Source organism: Macrobrachium rosenbergii, chromosome 26 (assembly GCF_040412425.1).
Source record: "Macrobrachium rosenbergii isolate ZJJX-2024 chromosome 26, ASM4041242v1, whole genome shotgun sequence".
Lineage (NCBI taxonomy): Eukaryota > Metazoa > Arthropoda > Malacostraca > Decapoda > Palaemonidae > Macrobrachium > Macrobrachium rosenbergii.
The window spans coordinates 27061818-27076998 of NC_089766.1; the positions used below are offsets into that span (position 1 = coordinate 27061818).

Below are 15181 nucleotides of genomic sequence, written 5' to 3' on the forward strand. Positions count from 1 at the left end.
GATCAGGAGTAGGTGGTACAGTAGGAGGACTTGGAATGGGAGAAACAGGAGGAATTGGAGGAGCAACAGCTCTATCATCCCCCACACTAGCAAAAGGAGTAGATTCTGTACTGGCCCTATTCTCAGCCTTAAGGGCTGCCTTCCTCTTTCTATCTCTTTCAAGTTTTTCTAGATGAGATTTTAAGGTTTTCCATTTTTTATCCTCCCAATCCTGACACTCTATGCAAGTATTGTCCTTACTACATTCTTGCCCCTTACATTTAGTGCAATCAGTATGAGAATTGTAAGAAAACTTGATTAACCTAGTTTTACAACCCTCAGAACAGAAGCAAATATTGGATGAACTAGAATCCAACATATTAACTAAAGCAATCCTAAAGTTAACCACAAAAATCAATCCACCAATGACTGAAAGCCACAACAACAACAAATTCTGAATACTTCACCAAGATCGGGAAAATAACTATCCAAAAAGTGATGAAGCAGTTGCGGAAAAACTCCCGTTGATCGGAAGCTGGCAGGAAATGAAATGAGCTCTCTGCTAAGTTGTTCCTCTAAGTCCTGGATAGTGGGCAGGACCTTGTCACCTACACACAAACGATAGAAGCGCTACCACGCGAATTTTGAATTCTTAAACTCCCATAGGTTAGGAACCAATAGCCATGTAATTACTTAGTAAGTTACTTATATAAAAATAACAGTGGACCAAGAACACTGCCCTGTGGAACTCCAGACACAATAGGTCTTGGTTCACTAAAGATCATGTCCACAGCAACTTGCTGCTGCCTACACCTGTAAGGAAATCTTGAAAGTAATCCTAAAACATGTCCACCCACTTCAAGATTCTGAAGTTTATAATTAAGTGCCTTGTGATTTACTAAACCGAAAGCAGCACTAAAATCTATTTGAATTAATCTGCACTCAAAACCCTTATCAAGGTTCCGTTGCAAATGGCGTGCCTAGTCTAAAAGAGCACTGCAGGTACTTAACTGCTTCCTGCATGCATACTGACAATTAGCTAACAATCCTTTAGATTCCACAAACTTATACTGTGTAGTGGCTTAAAAATAAGCTTTTTAGCAACTTTGGAGAGCACAAGAATAGAAATTGGTCCATAGTTACTGCAGTCTGCAGATATGCCACTCTTTGGAACAGGCACTGCATTACTAAGCTCATGCTCATCTGCAAAGACACAACATTAACATAAAAATTCTATAGAATCTAATAGTCCTGGGAGACAACACACTAGGAACTTTTTAAAAAAACGGGAAGAAACCATCAGGATCTTCCCCACCTCAGCTATCAAGATTATCCAGAATTTTCTAACATCCCTGGAGCAAAATGCAAATTTTGTAAGATGAGGTTCAGGATGACAAGTATCAGGGAGAGGGGACATCCTCAGCTGATTGCTTAGCTTTAAAAGCTCGATAAAACAATTCAGCCTTTTCCCTAGGGCCAGTAACAAATCTACCATCATCTGTTAGCAGTGGTGGAATGGAACATGAGCCTGGCCCAAAGACAGATGATGTCAATTTGGTCCACCACAGATGAGGCTCAGTCATTCCTTTAAGTTTCTTCGTCAAGGAATTTCTCTTGGCTGTATGGTAAGTTCTATTCGCAGCACAGCCAAACTCAACAAAAATGGTATAATTTTCACTTGAACAATTTTGTCTCCTTGCACTGAATTTGGTCTGTTTGTCACGGTAGGCTTGTCTACATGTATCATCAAACCATGGCTGGTCATTTGTCCTAAATTTGATGACCTTTCTGGGGGTATATCTTATTAAAATAGCCATCAGCATTTCATTTAATAACTTCTTGGGATCAGGATCTCATATAGCAACTGAAATGTTAAGTGCCTGACAAGCTTTAATAATGCGATCTCAATTGGCTTATACCGGATTTCAGCCAGACTGTTTTTCCAATGGGGGCATTAGGAATATACTGATTGACATAATATGTCCGTCTCAATGGCATAATGATCAGAAGTGCCTATATATTCACAGAACTTGGACTTCACAATAGCTGGAACATCTGTGAATATGAGGTCTAATCTACTACCAGAAATGTGAGTGGGTTCCTCAATATGCTGGACAGAATAGGATGCTGTGTCCTTGTTAACTGAAATTTTTGCATGTATGGGTTTAGGTACATAAGGTCTTGCCTATCTAATTTGACCTAAAATTTAATTTTTTAATGAAAGACCCTGTCCTTCAATTTTTATTTTTGCTACTTTTGAGGTCTGATTATTTTTCTTGCTTGGAATATTACTGGTTTCAGTCTTTCACAATACATTATCTTTTTTCAGTCTAATAAAATTTTTAAATAGCTTATCATCATTGGGTAATGTGATTGTTCCAAGTACTGTACAGTACACTAATCATTGTTGTTTCATTACCTTAACTTTTGAGTTACTTACACAGATTGTACTACGAGATAATTCTCAGATTGATTTTTGGTGGTTGCTTTAACAAACCATGGTTTTTTAATTAGTCTTAAAAAACTTCAGTTGTTAAAATTTGCCAGTCTTAGTGGTGGTATTTGATGTTAATTTTTAAGCATTAAGATCTTTGCCCAATTCTTGTTTACTAACAGCATAAAAGTGGGTCAAGGTTGGACCCTGCTTGAATTTATTTATTTTTTTTTTTTTTGTCACTAAAAAGGTTTTGTTATATCTTATTCTTTCTTTTTATACTTGTATGAATGAATCCAAAGAGAGAATCAAGGGCAAACCAGAGGTTGAAGGTTGAATATTCTTAATCATATGAAAAATGTAAAATTAATCCAGGAAAGCTTCCCCCTGTCCTGGGGAGCTTACAAGGGGGATGGGGGCAATAATGCTACCTTTAAAAAAGCAGCTGCCTTGGGAGACCCACCTGATTACAGTATACAACGGACCCTCAGTGCCTTAGGGGTTGTCAGTCCTTACAAGATCAGACTTAGCACTGAGGGAAAGGTTTTGTAGTAAAGTTTTCCCTCATTCAGCCATGCAATGTACTTTAGTTTTTTATGGGGGGAGAGGCATGACCTTCCAGCTAAACCTTTCATCAAAGTTTCAAGAGAGCAGAATTTTCCACTGTCATAATTTTTGTGTTTTCATAAAGTTTATTTTGATAGAATAAAAGAAAAATGAAATTGTTACTTATAAAAATACAATACTAACTACACTTGTTACATCAGCAGCTTAAGTACAAGGCTTCCCAGGGCCACAATGTCTAGCATCATCAAAGCATCAGGACATTGCCTCTCAGCTGCCATCTTCTGCAGCCACCAATGATGGCAACAGGTTGAGGATCTGAAGGTTTAGTGTCAAGAAAAGCTGTGAGCAAAAAATGAAAAATTTGACTTACCACAGCCAGCTTCACTACAGATTACTAGAACAGAAAAAATGTGAGCAAAGAAAAAGAAAAATTTGACTTACCACAGCCAGTTTCACTACAGATTACTAGTAATGATACATGCAAACCTACCTTGCAAAGAACGCAGCCTCTGGTACACGATTAGTTTTGATGAGGAGCTCCAAGCATCCCTTCAAGTTACCAGTCAAGAAGTATGAAAGGAAAGCAACATTATTTCTGCCTTGGTTTTCTGCTTCACTGCCAACTTCTTTGATCAGTGTGGCATTTCCTGAAATAGTTAACCCCATGAGTAACAAGCCAACATCAAACATTTTAAAAGGATATAAGTAAGAAGATAACAAAATCCCTTTCAAGGTATACTATATACAAATTCTACTTAGATTCTGATCATCTTTATGCACATTGCAATAACTTGCCAATCAAATCCAAATTACATCTGGCTGTCATGTTTGTATATAAACCACAATCCTAAAAAGGTGGAGCCAAAGTATATATCAATGCTTAAATGCTTTCTATAATACAGAACCACTGATATGCATAAAAACAAATACTGTACACATACTGCACTCCATCCAACTTAATCAAAGGATGAAAAGCCCAGTGATCACTGTGGAAACTTGTGACTCATTTATGAATTTAAGAAATGCTTTACAATTCATTATCATTGCCATTACAATTTATTAATAATAAGAAATGCTTTACAATTCACTATTATTGCCACTACAATTTAATAATAATAATAATAATAATAATTTATTATTATTATTACTATTATTATTATTATTATTATTATTATTATATTATTATGACAATTTACCATGCCACTAAATCAATATACTTTACTCACACTTGACTGGCCTGAAGACTTCTCAAAGTCTATGGCACTTTAAAAATTTAAACAAGGATTCCAACAAAACATCCAGAATCTATTTCCAAAGCTTAGCAGTCTGTTTAGGCTAATGTCTGGACATCCACAGTATATATAACCTGTTTGCTCTGACCTGTATCCTCTGAACATAGGAACTGGGCCAAGTGGGTTCTAATCAAATATTCATGGTCGTGGATCAAACAAGGGATGATCAACTAAAAAATGCAATTCCAAATTATATACACAAGGCAAATATGTCACAATGAATAACTCATACTCAGTGCTGATAAAACACAGATGAGGTTTTAACATCAAAACACTTAAGAAATTACTCATAAATAAGTGCATTTTCAACACTTTTTTCTTTTTCCCTAGGGGTAAAAATGTAGTGATAAGGAACTACGATAATTTTTCACTGGTTTTTGCTAGAAAGAATACGCAAGTTTCATGTCCATGTGAATGCAATAAAAAGACATTTCTATGTTAAAATAAAGTTTTATATATACTTACTAAGTAACTGCTCAGATATCAGTTTCATTTATTGGCAGCTAAAATGTGAAAATTTGCAGTAGCATTCCAATATTCTGGTGTACGTAACTCGCCCTGCCCACTTTCGGGGAAGGATAGGCACAACACTACTAAAGAGCCCAACTCGTTCATGCCCTATGTCCATGCGAGGGGAAGAGGGGGATCTGATCATGTAGTTACTTGGTAAGTGTATATAAAACTTTATTTTATCATAAATATGTCATTTTTATATAAGTAACTAACCAAGTAACTAATTTACATAGCTGAATCCCACATTGACAGGAAGTGGGATGCATGGGCACATACTACTTAAAAAACGCTCATAGATGGAGATGAATTTTGAAACAGCAAGTAGTTGACATTGATAAAATGTTTGTTGTAACCCACCTGGCGAGAGTGCTACAGCAGGAGATTACTGCCTCTGGCGCAGCTCATCTCGACTATAGTGGCGCGGCAGTGAAGCCAGGGGCACCTCTACATCAGTGGGGCTTTGCAGCTGAGGAGTACTCCGATGGTTGCCAAACCATACAATAAAAACAAAAGCCCTTGCCCTGTGTGCAGTGCCATAACCAAGACCATAAAAAACAAGTTACACATACACCATATAAAAACCAATTACCCATAACCCATTCATAACAAGACAACAAACAATGGGTGCTCCAGATACTCAGTAACCCCCAACTTACCGAAACTCGACAACCTAAAATCAAGGCGAATGGATAGAGGAATGTAAGAAATACCTCCTATCCTTCTTCCCCCTACACCATGCCAGCCACAGATAATGGACCAAGGGTACTGCAGTTCTCATATACAGTTTCAATATCACTTAGATAAAAATCCCCAAACACTGACTTGCACCTCCAGGAGGTGGATTGCAGAATTACAGAGGGATAAATTCCACTTGAAGGCAAGCGAAGTCACTACTGCCCTAATTTTGTGGGCTTTAACTTTGCAAATTGGCAAGTCTTCCTCTTGAGTCTTACTGTGAGGCTCGGAGATTATGTCTCTCAAGAAGAACGCCACTGCTTTCTTGGATAAGGACAGGTCAGGTCCTTAACTGAACACCAGAGGTTAGGAGACGTGCCTCTGATTCTCTTAGTCACCTCCAGGTAATACTTTAACGCTCTTACTGGACAAAGAGCTCTCTCTTGGTCCGTAGGACCGAGAATGTCCGGTAAACTTTTGATTGTGAATGAACGGAGCCAGGGATTAGTCGGTGTTTCATTCTTCACTAAGAAGCCCATAGTAAAGCAGCAGATCGCGTCTCCTTGTGCGAATCCTACCATCTTGCTCAAGGTCTGCAGCTCACTAGTCCTCTTAGCAGTACCAAAAGCTACTAAAAATAGGGTCTTCCTTGTAAGATCCCTGAGGGATGTGGATGGAAGAGACTAAAGGAGGACCTGAACACCACTTTAAAACAACATCTAAATTCCAAGACACGGAATCTGACCTCTCCTGTTTTGAAGTGTCCAGCGATTTGATTAGATCACCGATGTCTTTACCAGCTGACAGATCCAGACCTCTATGTCTGAATGTGGAATTGAGCATCGCTCTGTAGTCATCCGGGTTCAACCAGTCCTGGAGCATTGCATCCGTTGCCCACGCGAGAGGGTCCGGGGGCTGGTGAACAATACAAGGGAAGTTGGTGGTTCCTCAATGTTGCAAACAGATCTAGCGACAGCTTCCCCCACCGTTTCCACAGGTCGGTGCACACCTGCGGATTCAGTGTCCATTCTGTGGGTAGGACCTGTTTGCAATGACTTAATTCGTCCGCTATGACATTTACCTTGCCCTGTATAAAGCAGGTGACAATCTTTGTTTGGTTTTTTTGTGCCCAGATAAGAAAGACCTCTGGATGCTTGATACAGTGAAAAGGAGTGGGTCCCTCCCTGATTCATTATGTAAGCCAGAACTGTCATACTGTCCAAGTGGACTATGACTGTGGAGCTGAAAGTTGCTGTTGCAAAGTGCTGAAGGGCTAAATGTATTGCCTTCAGCTCCTTCACGTTGATATGAAGTCCTATCTTGGATTGTGACCATGTTCCTAAAACTTCCTTGTCTTCTAACAGATCCCCCCAACCCAGATCTGATGCATCTGAATATAATGTGAGGTTAGGGCTCAGAGGGCGTAGAGATTAACCTTCTGCAAATCTTCCCGTCAAGAGCCATCACCGAAGGTCCTCCTTGATCTTGGCAGTGATCGGGAAAACAAACGAGTCTGGAAGGGTCTCCCTCGGCCAACTGGCCTTTAGAAAAAACTGTACCACCCTCATGCATAGTCTCCCTAAAGGAACAAACTTTTCAATGGATGAGAGCGTTCCCAGCAAACTCATCCACTCGTTGGCCAAGCATGACGGGAGAGAGAGGAAGTTCTGAACTGTCCGAATGGATGATTGGATACTCTTGTCGGATGGAAAAGCCCAAAAAGTGCAGGAGTTGATCTTCATTCCCAAATATAGAATTGACTGACTCAGGACTAATTGGGATTTGTCTACATTTGTCAACAGGCCCAACTCTTGAGCTAACAGAAAAGTCTTTTTAAGGTCCTCCGTGTAACTTGATTCCGAGGGGGAGTGTAGGAGCCAGTTGTCTAGATAGAGACAAATGTTGATCCCCATGAGATGTAGCCACTTTGCTAATGGGGCAAGGACATAGTGAAAACTTGAGGGGCTGTGGAGTGGCCAAGGCAAAGCGCTCGTAATTGGAAGACCTTGTCCTGGAACACAAACCGCAGACACTTCCTGGCTTCCGGATGAACTGGAACGTGGAAATATGCATCCTGCGTATCTACAGCAGCCATCTAATCCCCCTAACGGATAGAGGACAGGACTGAATGGGTGGTCTCCATTTTGAATTTTGTAGTTTGAACATAGAAATTCAGGGCGCTGACGTCCAGGACAGGTCTCCAACCTCCCGATGACTTTGGGACAATAAACAGGCGGTTGTAAAACCCCGGCGTGTTGACATCTTCAACTACTAACTCTATGGCCCTCTTGGTGAGCAGAGACAAGACTTCCTGTGACAGGGCCAAATACCTCTCCCAGCCTAAAGAGTAGGCTGCTAAGTTGATGGGAGAGGACATTAAGGGAGGCTTCTCCCTGAACAGGATGGAATATCCTTCTCTGATCACTTCTAAAACCCTAGCTTCTACATTTCTGTCCTCCCACTTGCTCCAAAAATGTAGAAGTATGGCTCCCACTAGTGCATGGAGGATAGTATCCTCACTTGCGAGAGGAAGGCTTGACTGCTGACTTCTTGATTGGTCAAACTGACCTCGAATACGGGGCCGGAACTTGCCTCTACCACCTTGAAATGCCTGCTCTTGTAGAGGTGAAACCGTTCTGGGCGCAAAAGTAGTAGAAGATGAAGAACATCCTGGCTCCTTTGGACATTTGGTGGACTGAGCCAGTAAGTCTTGAGTAGACTTCTTTTGCAACTCCATTGTGATACCCTTTACTGTGGCACAGGGAAAGAGACTATGTTGATCCAAAGGAGCAAATAGAAGCGTGGATCTCTGGGAAAGAGTGACCCCTCTTGAAGTGAATGAACACCACTGTTCTCGCTTCTTAAGTACTCCCACCGCAAATTAGGCCAACAATTCCTGGGACTCATTCCTGAGCGCCTTATCAGCGCATGAGAGAATGCCCAGCCAGTCTGTAGCAAAGTTGTCTTGGAGGGTGGCACAGTCCTCTATCTTTTCACTAAGGCGCCGACAGTCCAATCTAAAAAGCTAAAGATCTTGAAGACCTTGAAGATGTCCTTCGTCAAATGGTCAAGTTCTGATGTCGAGAATAAAATTTTGGATGAGGAGAATGCAGACCTCCATGACAAGTCAATTAAACTGGAGAAGTCCCCTTGGGAGGAGGCAGAAGCTCCCAAAGAAGGAGCTTCCCCAGTAACATGAGACACATACCTCCTCTTAGATAAACATGGAGGGACGCAAAATACTGCCTTACCCAGATCCCTCTTGTCTGTCAGCCAACTCTCAATGCCTGACAGAGCATTCTTCAGAGACGAAGACAGTACCATCTCAGGCAGCCTAGAAGCTTCCATAGGCTGTCTCATCATAAAAGCCAAACTCAGCGAAGACAGGGTCGCTGGTGAAAAGAAATCTGGGATGCAAAACAAGGAATATTTCAGAAGGGAAGCGTAGACTGAAGAAGGCTCATCCTGTTCGAAGTCCTCTTCTTCAAATGAAATGGGTGAAAGTGCCAGATCTGCAGGCTCAAGAGGCACTGTAAGTTTATGTATCATATCTGGTCTGCTGTCTAAGCGTTGCTGAATCGGTTCCAGAGAAGGATCCTGAAACGAATGAGGAGTGAAGTGTGGTGCCAGCTCAGCAGTGGAGTAAGCGCACACTGACGAACGCACATGTACTACGAACTTATCCAATCCCACAGGCACTTTGGATCCTCTAGATCCCACTGTGTGCTTGGATCCCTTAGATCCCACTAAATACCTGGATCCCACAGACCCCTCTTGATGACTGGATCCCTCAGATCCCACTAGGATGCTGGATCCCTCAGATCTCACTATATACCTGGATCCCCCAGATCCCACTAAATGCTTGGATCCCCAGATCCCACTAAACAGGATCCCTTGGATCCCACTGCATGCTTGGATCCTTCTGACCGCTCAGAATACACTGCGGACACGGATCCCTGGGATTGCCCTGGACAACAGATACTGATGCACAATCTGTGGATTTCTTGGAAACCCACTTGGGCATCAAACACTGACATTCTGACACTGACAATGTGGACAACACATTAGTTAGATCTTCCCAAAAACTACATGACGGTTTTAGACTCTGTTCCTGATCTCTGGTCTGCTTGCATGGGATCGGAAAATCGGACTCATCCGTGGATACTGGCCTTTTCAGTGGCCTAGATGCACTCTTAAAGCACCAACTGCGCTTCTTACTCACATTACACTTGGATTCGTCGGATCCCGAATCCGAATCACTCAATGAAAGGGCATGAACTCCAATATGGACACCTTTCCAGCGGCTGTCTGCTGAGTCCTGGGAATCTCGTACAACAGGCTCAGTTGAGGGGGCGACTACCCATGGGCAAACACTGGTTTGCCTCCTCCTAGGTTTAGGGGAGTCTGACAGGGACCTTCGCCTAGGAGCATTGGTGGGACGAGTAGCCACCTCCTCCACATACAAAACGCTTGCACTGTGATCACTGGCACTAAACTTATCCATAAGGCCCCTCAATGAAGCCCCTATTTGAGCTACAGTGTTAACTAAGAGACTGAATTTCTGGTTTATTCTGGCTTCCAGACGTGATGGCATTGGGTTCGGAAGGAGTTACAGGTAAAGTCGGAGGGCTGGTGACAGGGGAAAAGGCAGTTACAGAAGTTGAAAGGGCATACAAAACAGGAGAACCCTGACTAAATGAAATTTTAGCTTCTGCATTAGCAGCCACTCTCCTTTGTCTGTTCTTCTCAAGTTTATCTAAATAACTAGTCAAAGTTTTCCATTTCCCCTGATCCCACTCTTTGCTTTGCAATCGTCACAAGAAGAGCAAATTTGTCCTCTACATCGAAAACAAATGGTATGGGAGTCATTTGATTGAAGGATATCTGGTGTTACAGCCCCTGCTGCAAAGCCTACTGCTATCAGAACTAGACACCCTAATACTATTCAAAAGTCCAGGCTAAATAAGCTAATACAGTTAGAGCAATTGCTACCAAAGCAAAGAATACTTCACCAAAATCAATAAAAACCATTCGATGAACTATACTTAATCAAATGAAAGCTGACATCAATAACCACGTTAAACTGTCAACCGGCAGAGACGAATTGGGGTCTTTAGTAGTGTTGTACCTATCCTTCCCCAAAAGTGGGCGGGGGCAAGTTACCTACACCAGAACATTGGAACGCTACAACGATTTTTCAAATTTAAGCTGCAGATAAATGAAACTAATAGCTATGTAGTTACCTGTTAAGTTACTTACATAAAATGTTGCAATAAAGAACTTAACAGACTTCCAAATGCAAATAAACAAAACCCCAGCTCTGGTTTCCTGCAACATTATGCTAATTATTGGATCAAAATACAAAAAGATGCTATTTTAGAGAGCAAGGCCCACAAAAGAATCCACATTAATTATCAGACTCTATAGTTGCCATTATGTTTTTCAAGTTGTTCCATCGTTCTACTCTATTCTCACAATAACATTTAAAGGGGAGTCTAGTTATTTGGGGGTTAAGGAAATCATAAAAAATTACTTTAATTTAAGGGCTGAAACTTGATATATAAATATTGAAGGTTGTTTTTTTTATATGAGTTTATATGTCCTGCGTTATGACATCACATAGTCATAACGTTATATTTACTAATTTTGCTGTAGCAGCCTCAATATTTGGTCAATATAAATTATTTTTTTAATAGCTTTAAGGTGTCTAAATGCTTTGGTATAAAAAGTTTCCTAAATTTTCTAAATCGTGTGGCCAAGTTATTATGCAAGCCCGAATGACATAATAACATATTCAGTTAGAGATCACTTGTATTCATTTTCTGTTTATGTTTGGAAATATTTGAATGTGACCATTCAATTGCCAAAGCAACATCACTAGATTGCCGCAGTTTCAATAAAATAGAGCATATATTGCATTTTCTATAAATATTTGATTGTGCAAAAATAACTTTTGAGATATTGGCCCATGAAGTTTAAATAGACTCGATGGGGCTGGGTATGGAGCTAATATGCGGAGCGAAATACTCCTTTCTCTTTCTGAGAGCAATGCAAGTTTCATTTATCGAGTGACTGGCTGTGTTCCTATCGTCACCATAACCCGAGTTCCTGAAAAATTCCACACTATGATCATTTATTTTTACCTGGTAAAAAGTTCATTATGGTTGAGTAAATAGGGACAGTTTTCACTTGGCAGCAGGAGGGCTGCACCTTACAACCTCGGTGCTTCTAGGGGGGCCCAGCAGCCCACACTGATCTATGGTTTTACTGTGTAAAGGGCTCTTGAATGCTTTAGGAAGAATTTCAGCTGCATTTAAATTTTATAGCTCTAATGCTTCAAGATATGTTTATTTACACACAAAACAATCCAAAACAGTGTACAGTAAACCCCCCGTATTCGCATTCTCATGATTCGTAGACTCACGCATTCCCGGGTTTCTCTGTGGAACATATCTAGCCATTATTCGCAGAAAATTCGCCCATTCACCGTATTTTTCACTGAGAAATATTCACTAATTACTGTATTTTCATATAATTTTCATGAATAAATGCACTTTTTGTGATAAAACTATTAAAATCTCAGATAAGCATTTTTACAGGGTTTTTCTTTGTGTTTAAACTATCAAAATGGGCAGTTCTAAGTGTTTTTAGAGGGGTTTTAAATATTTGCGGACTTTAGCTATTCGCAGGGGGGGTGGTGGTACGCATCCCCCGCAAATATGGGGGGTTCACTGTATAACTCGCTTGATCCTATCCAGATTAGTCATACAGACTTTGTTTTTACATTATTATTATTAAAGTAGTTTAACCAGACCACTGAGCTGACTGTCAGCTCTCATAGGGGTGGCCCAAAGGATTTGAATAAAATACCCAGTCTAGGCCAGATGCCAAGTTCTGGGACCAAATAGTTCATTCGGTGTGATGATGAATAAATGAAAATTAAATTTAAAATTGCACAAAGGCACAATCTTCCACGGTGGAACACATGCATACTACAAACACATTTACTCGTGTTTCCATTTATATAAAAAATAAAATTTTAAAAAATGAAAAACCCAAATAAAATCCAGAATAAATAACATTTGAAAACTTAAAATTCATAAAATGACCTAAGGGTTTTCGTATTTGCATCATTTACATTTATATCTTATCAACTATATTACAGCTTCTCATGAACATTTAAATAGGAATGACTGAAAATGCAAGATTCTGACAAAATTTCCTTCATTATTTCCAAAAGTTGACATTTGCTGCTTGTCATACTTTGGACACTCGCACAACACATTTTTTACAATTTGTTGTTAACAGCGCCAGACAAGTAATGAACAAAATTGTCCATGAACCAATCTAAAAATTTTTTTTTAGCATATAGCTTCAGGATATCTTTACTTACATAAAAAAACAGTCCAAAACAGTGTATAACTCACTTGATCCTATCCAGAGTAAGTCATACAGAAGTTTTTTACAAGATTTTTTACTATTTGTAGTTCACAGTGCCATATAAGTGATGAACAAAATTGTTAATAAACCAATTTAAAAAATTTTTTAGCATTAACACTCAAGAATATGTTTATTTTGACATAAAACAGCTGAAAACTGTTGATAACTAAAATTCAATAATTCCTCCAAATTCAGCAGTTGCCGCTCCCCTTATGCATTATTATGAATAATGTATAAACCAATTAAGTAAACATTAACTGGGAAAAATAATTAACCATGAACTCTCTTAAGCTATAACATTGCCAATTTATCTTCTGATTACCTTTCACTATAGGATATGGGAAATTTAATAACTTTAAAATTTAATATAAAAGACTGAACCTGTGTTAAACTTGTTGCTTACAGTGTGTGTGTGTGTGTGTGTGTGTGTGTGTGTGTGTGTGTGTGTGTGTGTGTGTGTGTGTGTGTGAGAGAGAGAGAGAGAGAGAGAGAGAGAGAGAGAGAGAGAGAGAGAGAGAGAGAGAGAGAGAGAGAGAGAGAGAGAGAGAGAGAGAGAGAGAGAGAGAGAGGGGGCTTACTGTACTTATACGTTCTTATGATAATACTGAACTTTTTACAAGTTTTTGCAGTGTTACCAAGAACACAGACATGCACCCATCTACATTATGATAGCAATAAATATTTCCACAGGGCTCCCTCTTTTCTAATACTTAGGTATTTTACATAACTTGTTTAAAAATATTCTAAGTGGTAGGCACAGTATAGTCGGTACTATATAACCATTTTACATAAATTATTTTAAAACTAGTCATGTAAAATCCAAGGTAAAGTAAGTACTATATCTTGTGTACTGAGCAAGCAAAAAAAAAAAAAAAGATCAGAAAACACACACACATGCATACATGCATTGAAGATTTAGATGCATACATGCATTGAAGATTTAGTCTCCTATTCAAGTTTTTGTTTTTCCTAACAAGATTTCTATATCCTTCCTGTAACTATCATGGTTAAACAGCCATAATTCAAGGTAAGGATGACCGAATTGCAAAGACGTAGCCAAGAGGCTAATGTGCTACTGCTTGCTGTTGAACCCAATCTGTAAGTATGCGAAGGCCAACAGAACCTGAGGCAGCTTGACTGGTACATTTATTTCTCAGATGTTCTTCACAACTATCTAAGAAATTACATGCCAAAGATACATTATGCTAAGAACCAATTCTGACTGGCCAAATTTACCCAAGTTAGTAACCCATCTCATTTTGCAGAACAGAAATACTAAAGTAGACTCATTGCATAATTTTCTTTAGGAAATACACACTCAGTAGAATATTGCACAACTAATTGGCAGCTTGATAAATCTTGCTTTAGTTCTAAATTTCTATCATGTCAATTTACATAACTGCATCTATCTTTTTCAATTGGTATCAAGTACAGAAATACTTTTTTCATTATACAGGCAGTCCCCGGTTATCGGCGATCTAGTTTTACAGCGCTTATCTAGCGATGACAGTAACTGGATTTTTGGTGACAATAACTGGATTTTCAGTGCTGATAACTAAAGATCAGCGCCAATACCCACCTAACAGAGGTGCTAATCCCAGCTTATTGGTGCCAATAAGCGCCGATATTTGTCGATTTCTGATTATCGGCGATTTTCAGTTATTGTCACGCCGTCAGGAATGGAACCCCCACCAACAACCGGGTATATTACATAGTATTCATTACGTATGTATATTACATAGTATTCATCCATAACTTATCATAAAGATGCACATACTGTTGTACAGTGAATCAATCTCACACATACCACACAAAACAAATATATTTTTAACGTTTCCTTTCCTTCCTTATAATGTTATACAGAGTTATTTAAATATTCTTCAGAGAGTTATTTAAATATTCTTCAGAGAGAAAAAGAAAAACAATAATATAGTCTTCATCAACAGCAAAGCAAATGAGCACTCGTTTTGATCCAAACTGTTTCAATAACATTTGAAGTTGTTTCAATACACTGTATTCAAAGTCAATTCAATAAACCTATGAATATTTCAGTACTGGTACTGTTTATGTAACATAGGGGTTGCTGATATATTATAGTGTGCCTCAAATTATCAAGTCAGCACACACACATCACCAAACGCACATACACAGACATTCATTGTAAATAGTTTTCATCATACAGTACCCTATGTGCTATTACATTTAGTTATTTTTTTAATTATTGGGGGTATGTCGTCCTACTATTTTTCTTTTTCAAATGTCTTAACTAACTGGTTACAAA

General features: G+C 39.4%; 1 protein-coding gene across 3 annotated transcripts in view; it reads right to left on the reverse strand.

Annotated features, from left to right (window-relative positions):
- beta'COP (coatomer subunit beta') overlaps nucleotides 1-15181 on the reverse strand; it is a 195063-nt gene that overhangs the window by 76911 nt on the left and 102971 nt on the right. For all 3 annotated transcript variants that reach the window (XM_067128419.1, XM_067128418.1, XM_067128417.1), the window contains exon 14: nucleotides 3471-3627. In XM_067128419.1, coding sequence (XP_066984520.1) covers nucleotides 3471-3627 — 157 coding nt within the window. The remainder of the gene's footprint in view (nucleotides 1-3470; nucleotides 3628-15181) is intronic.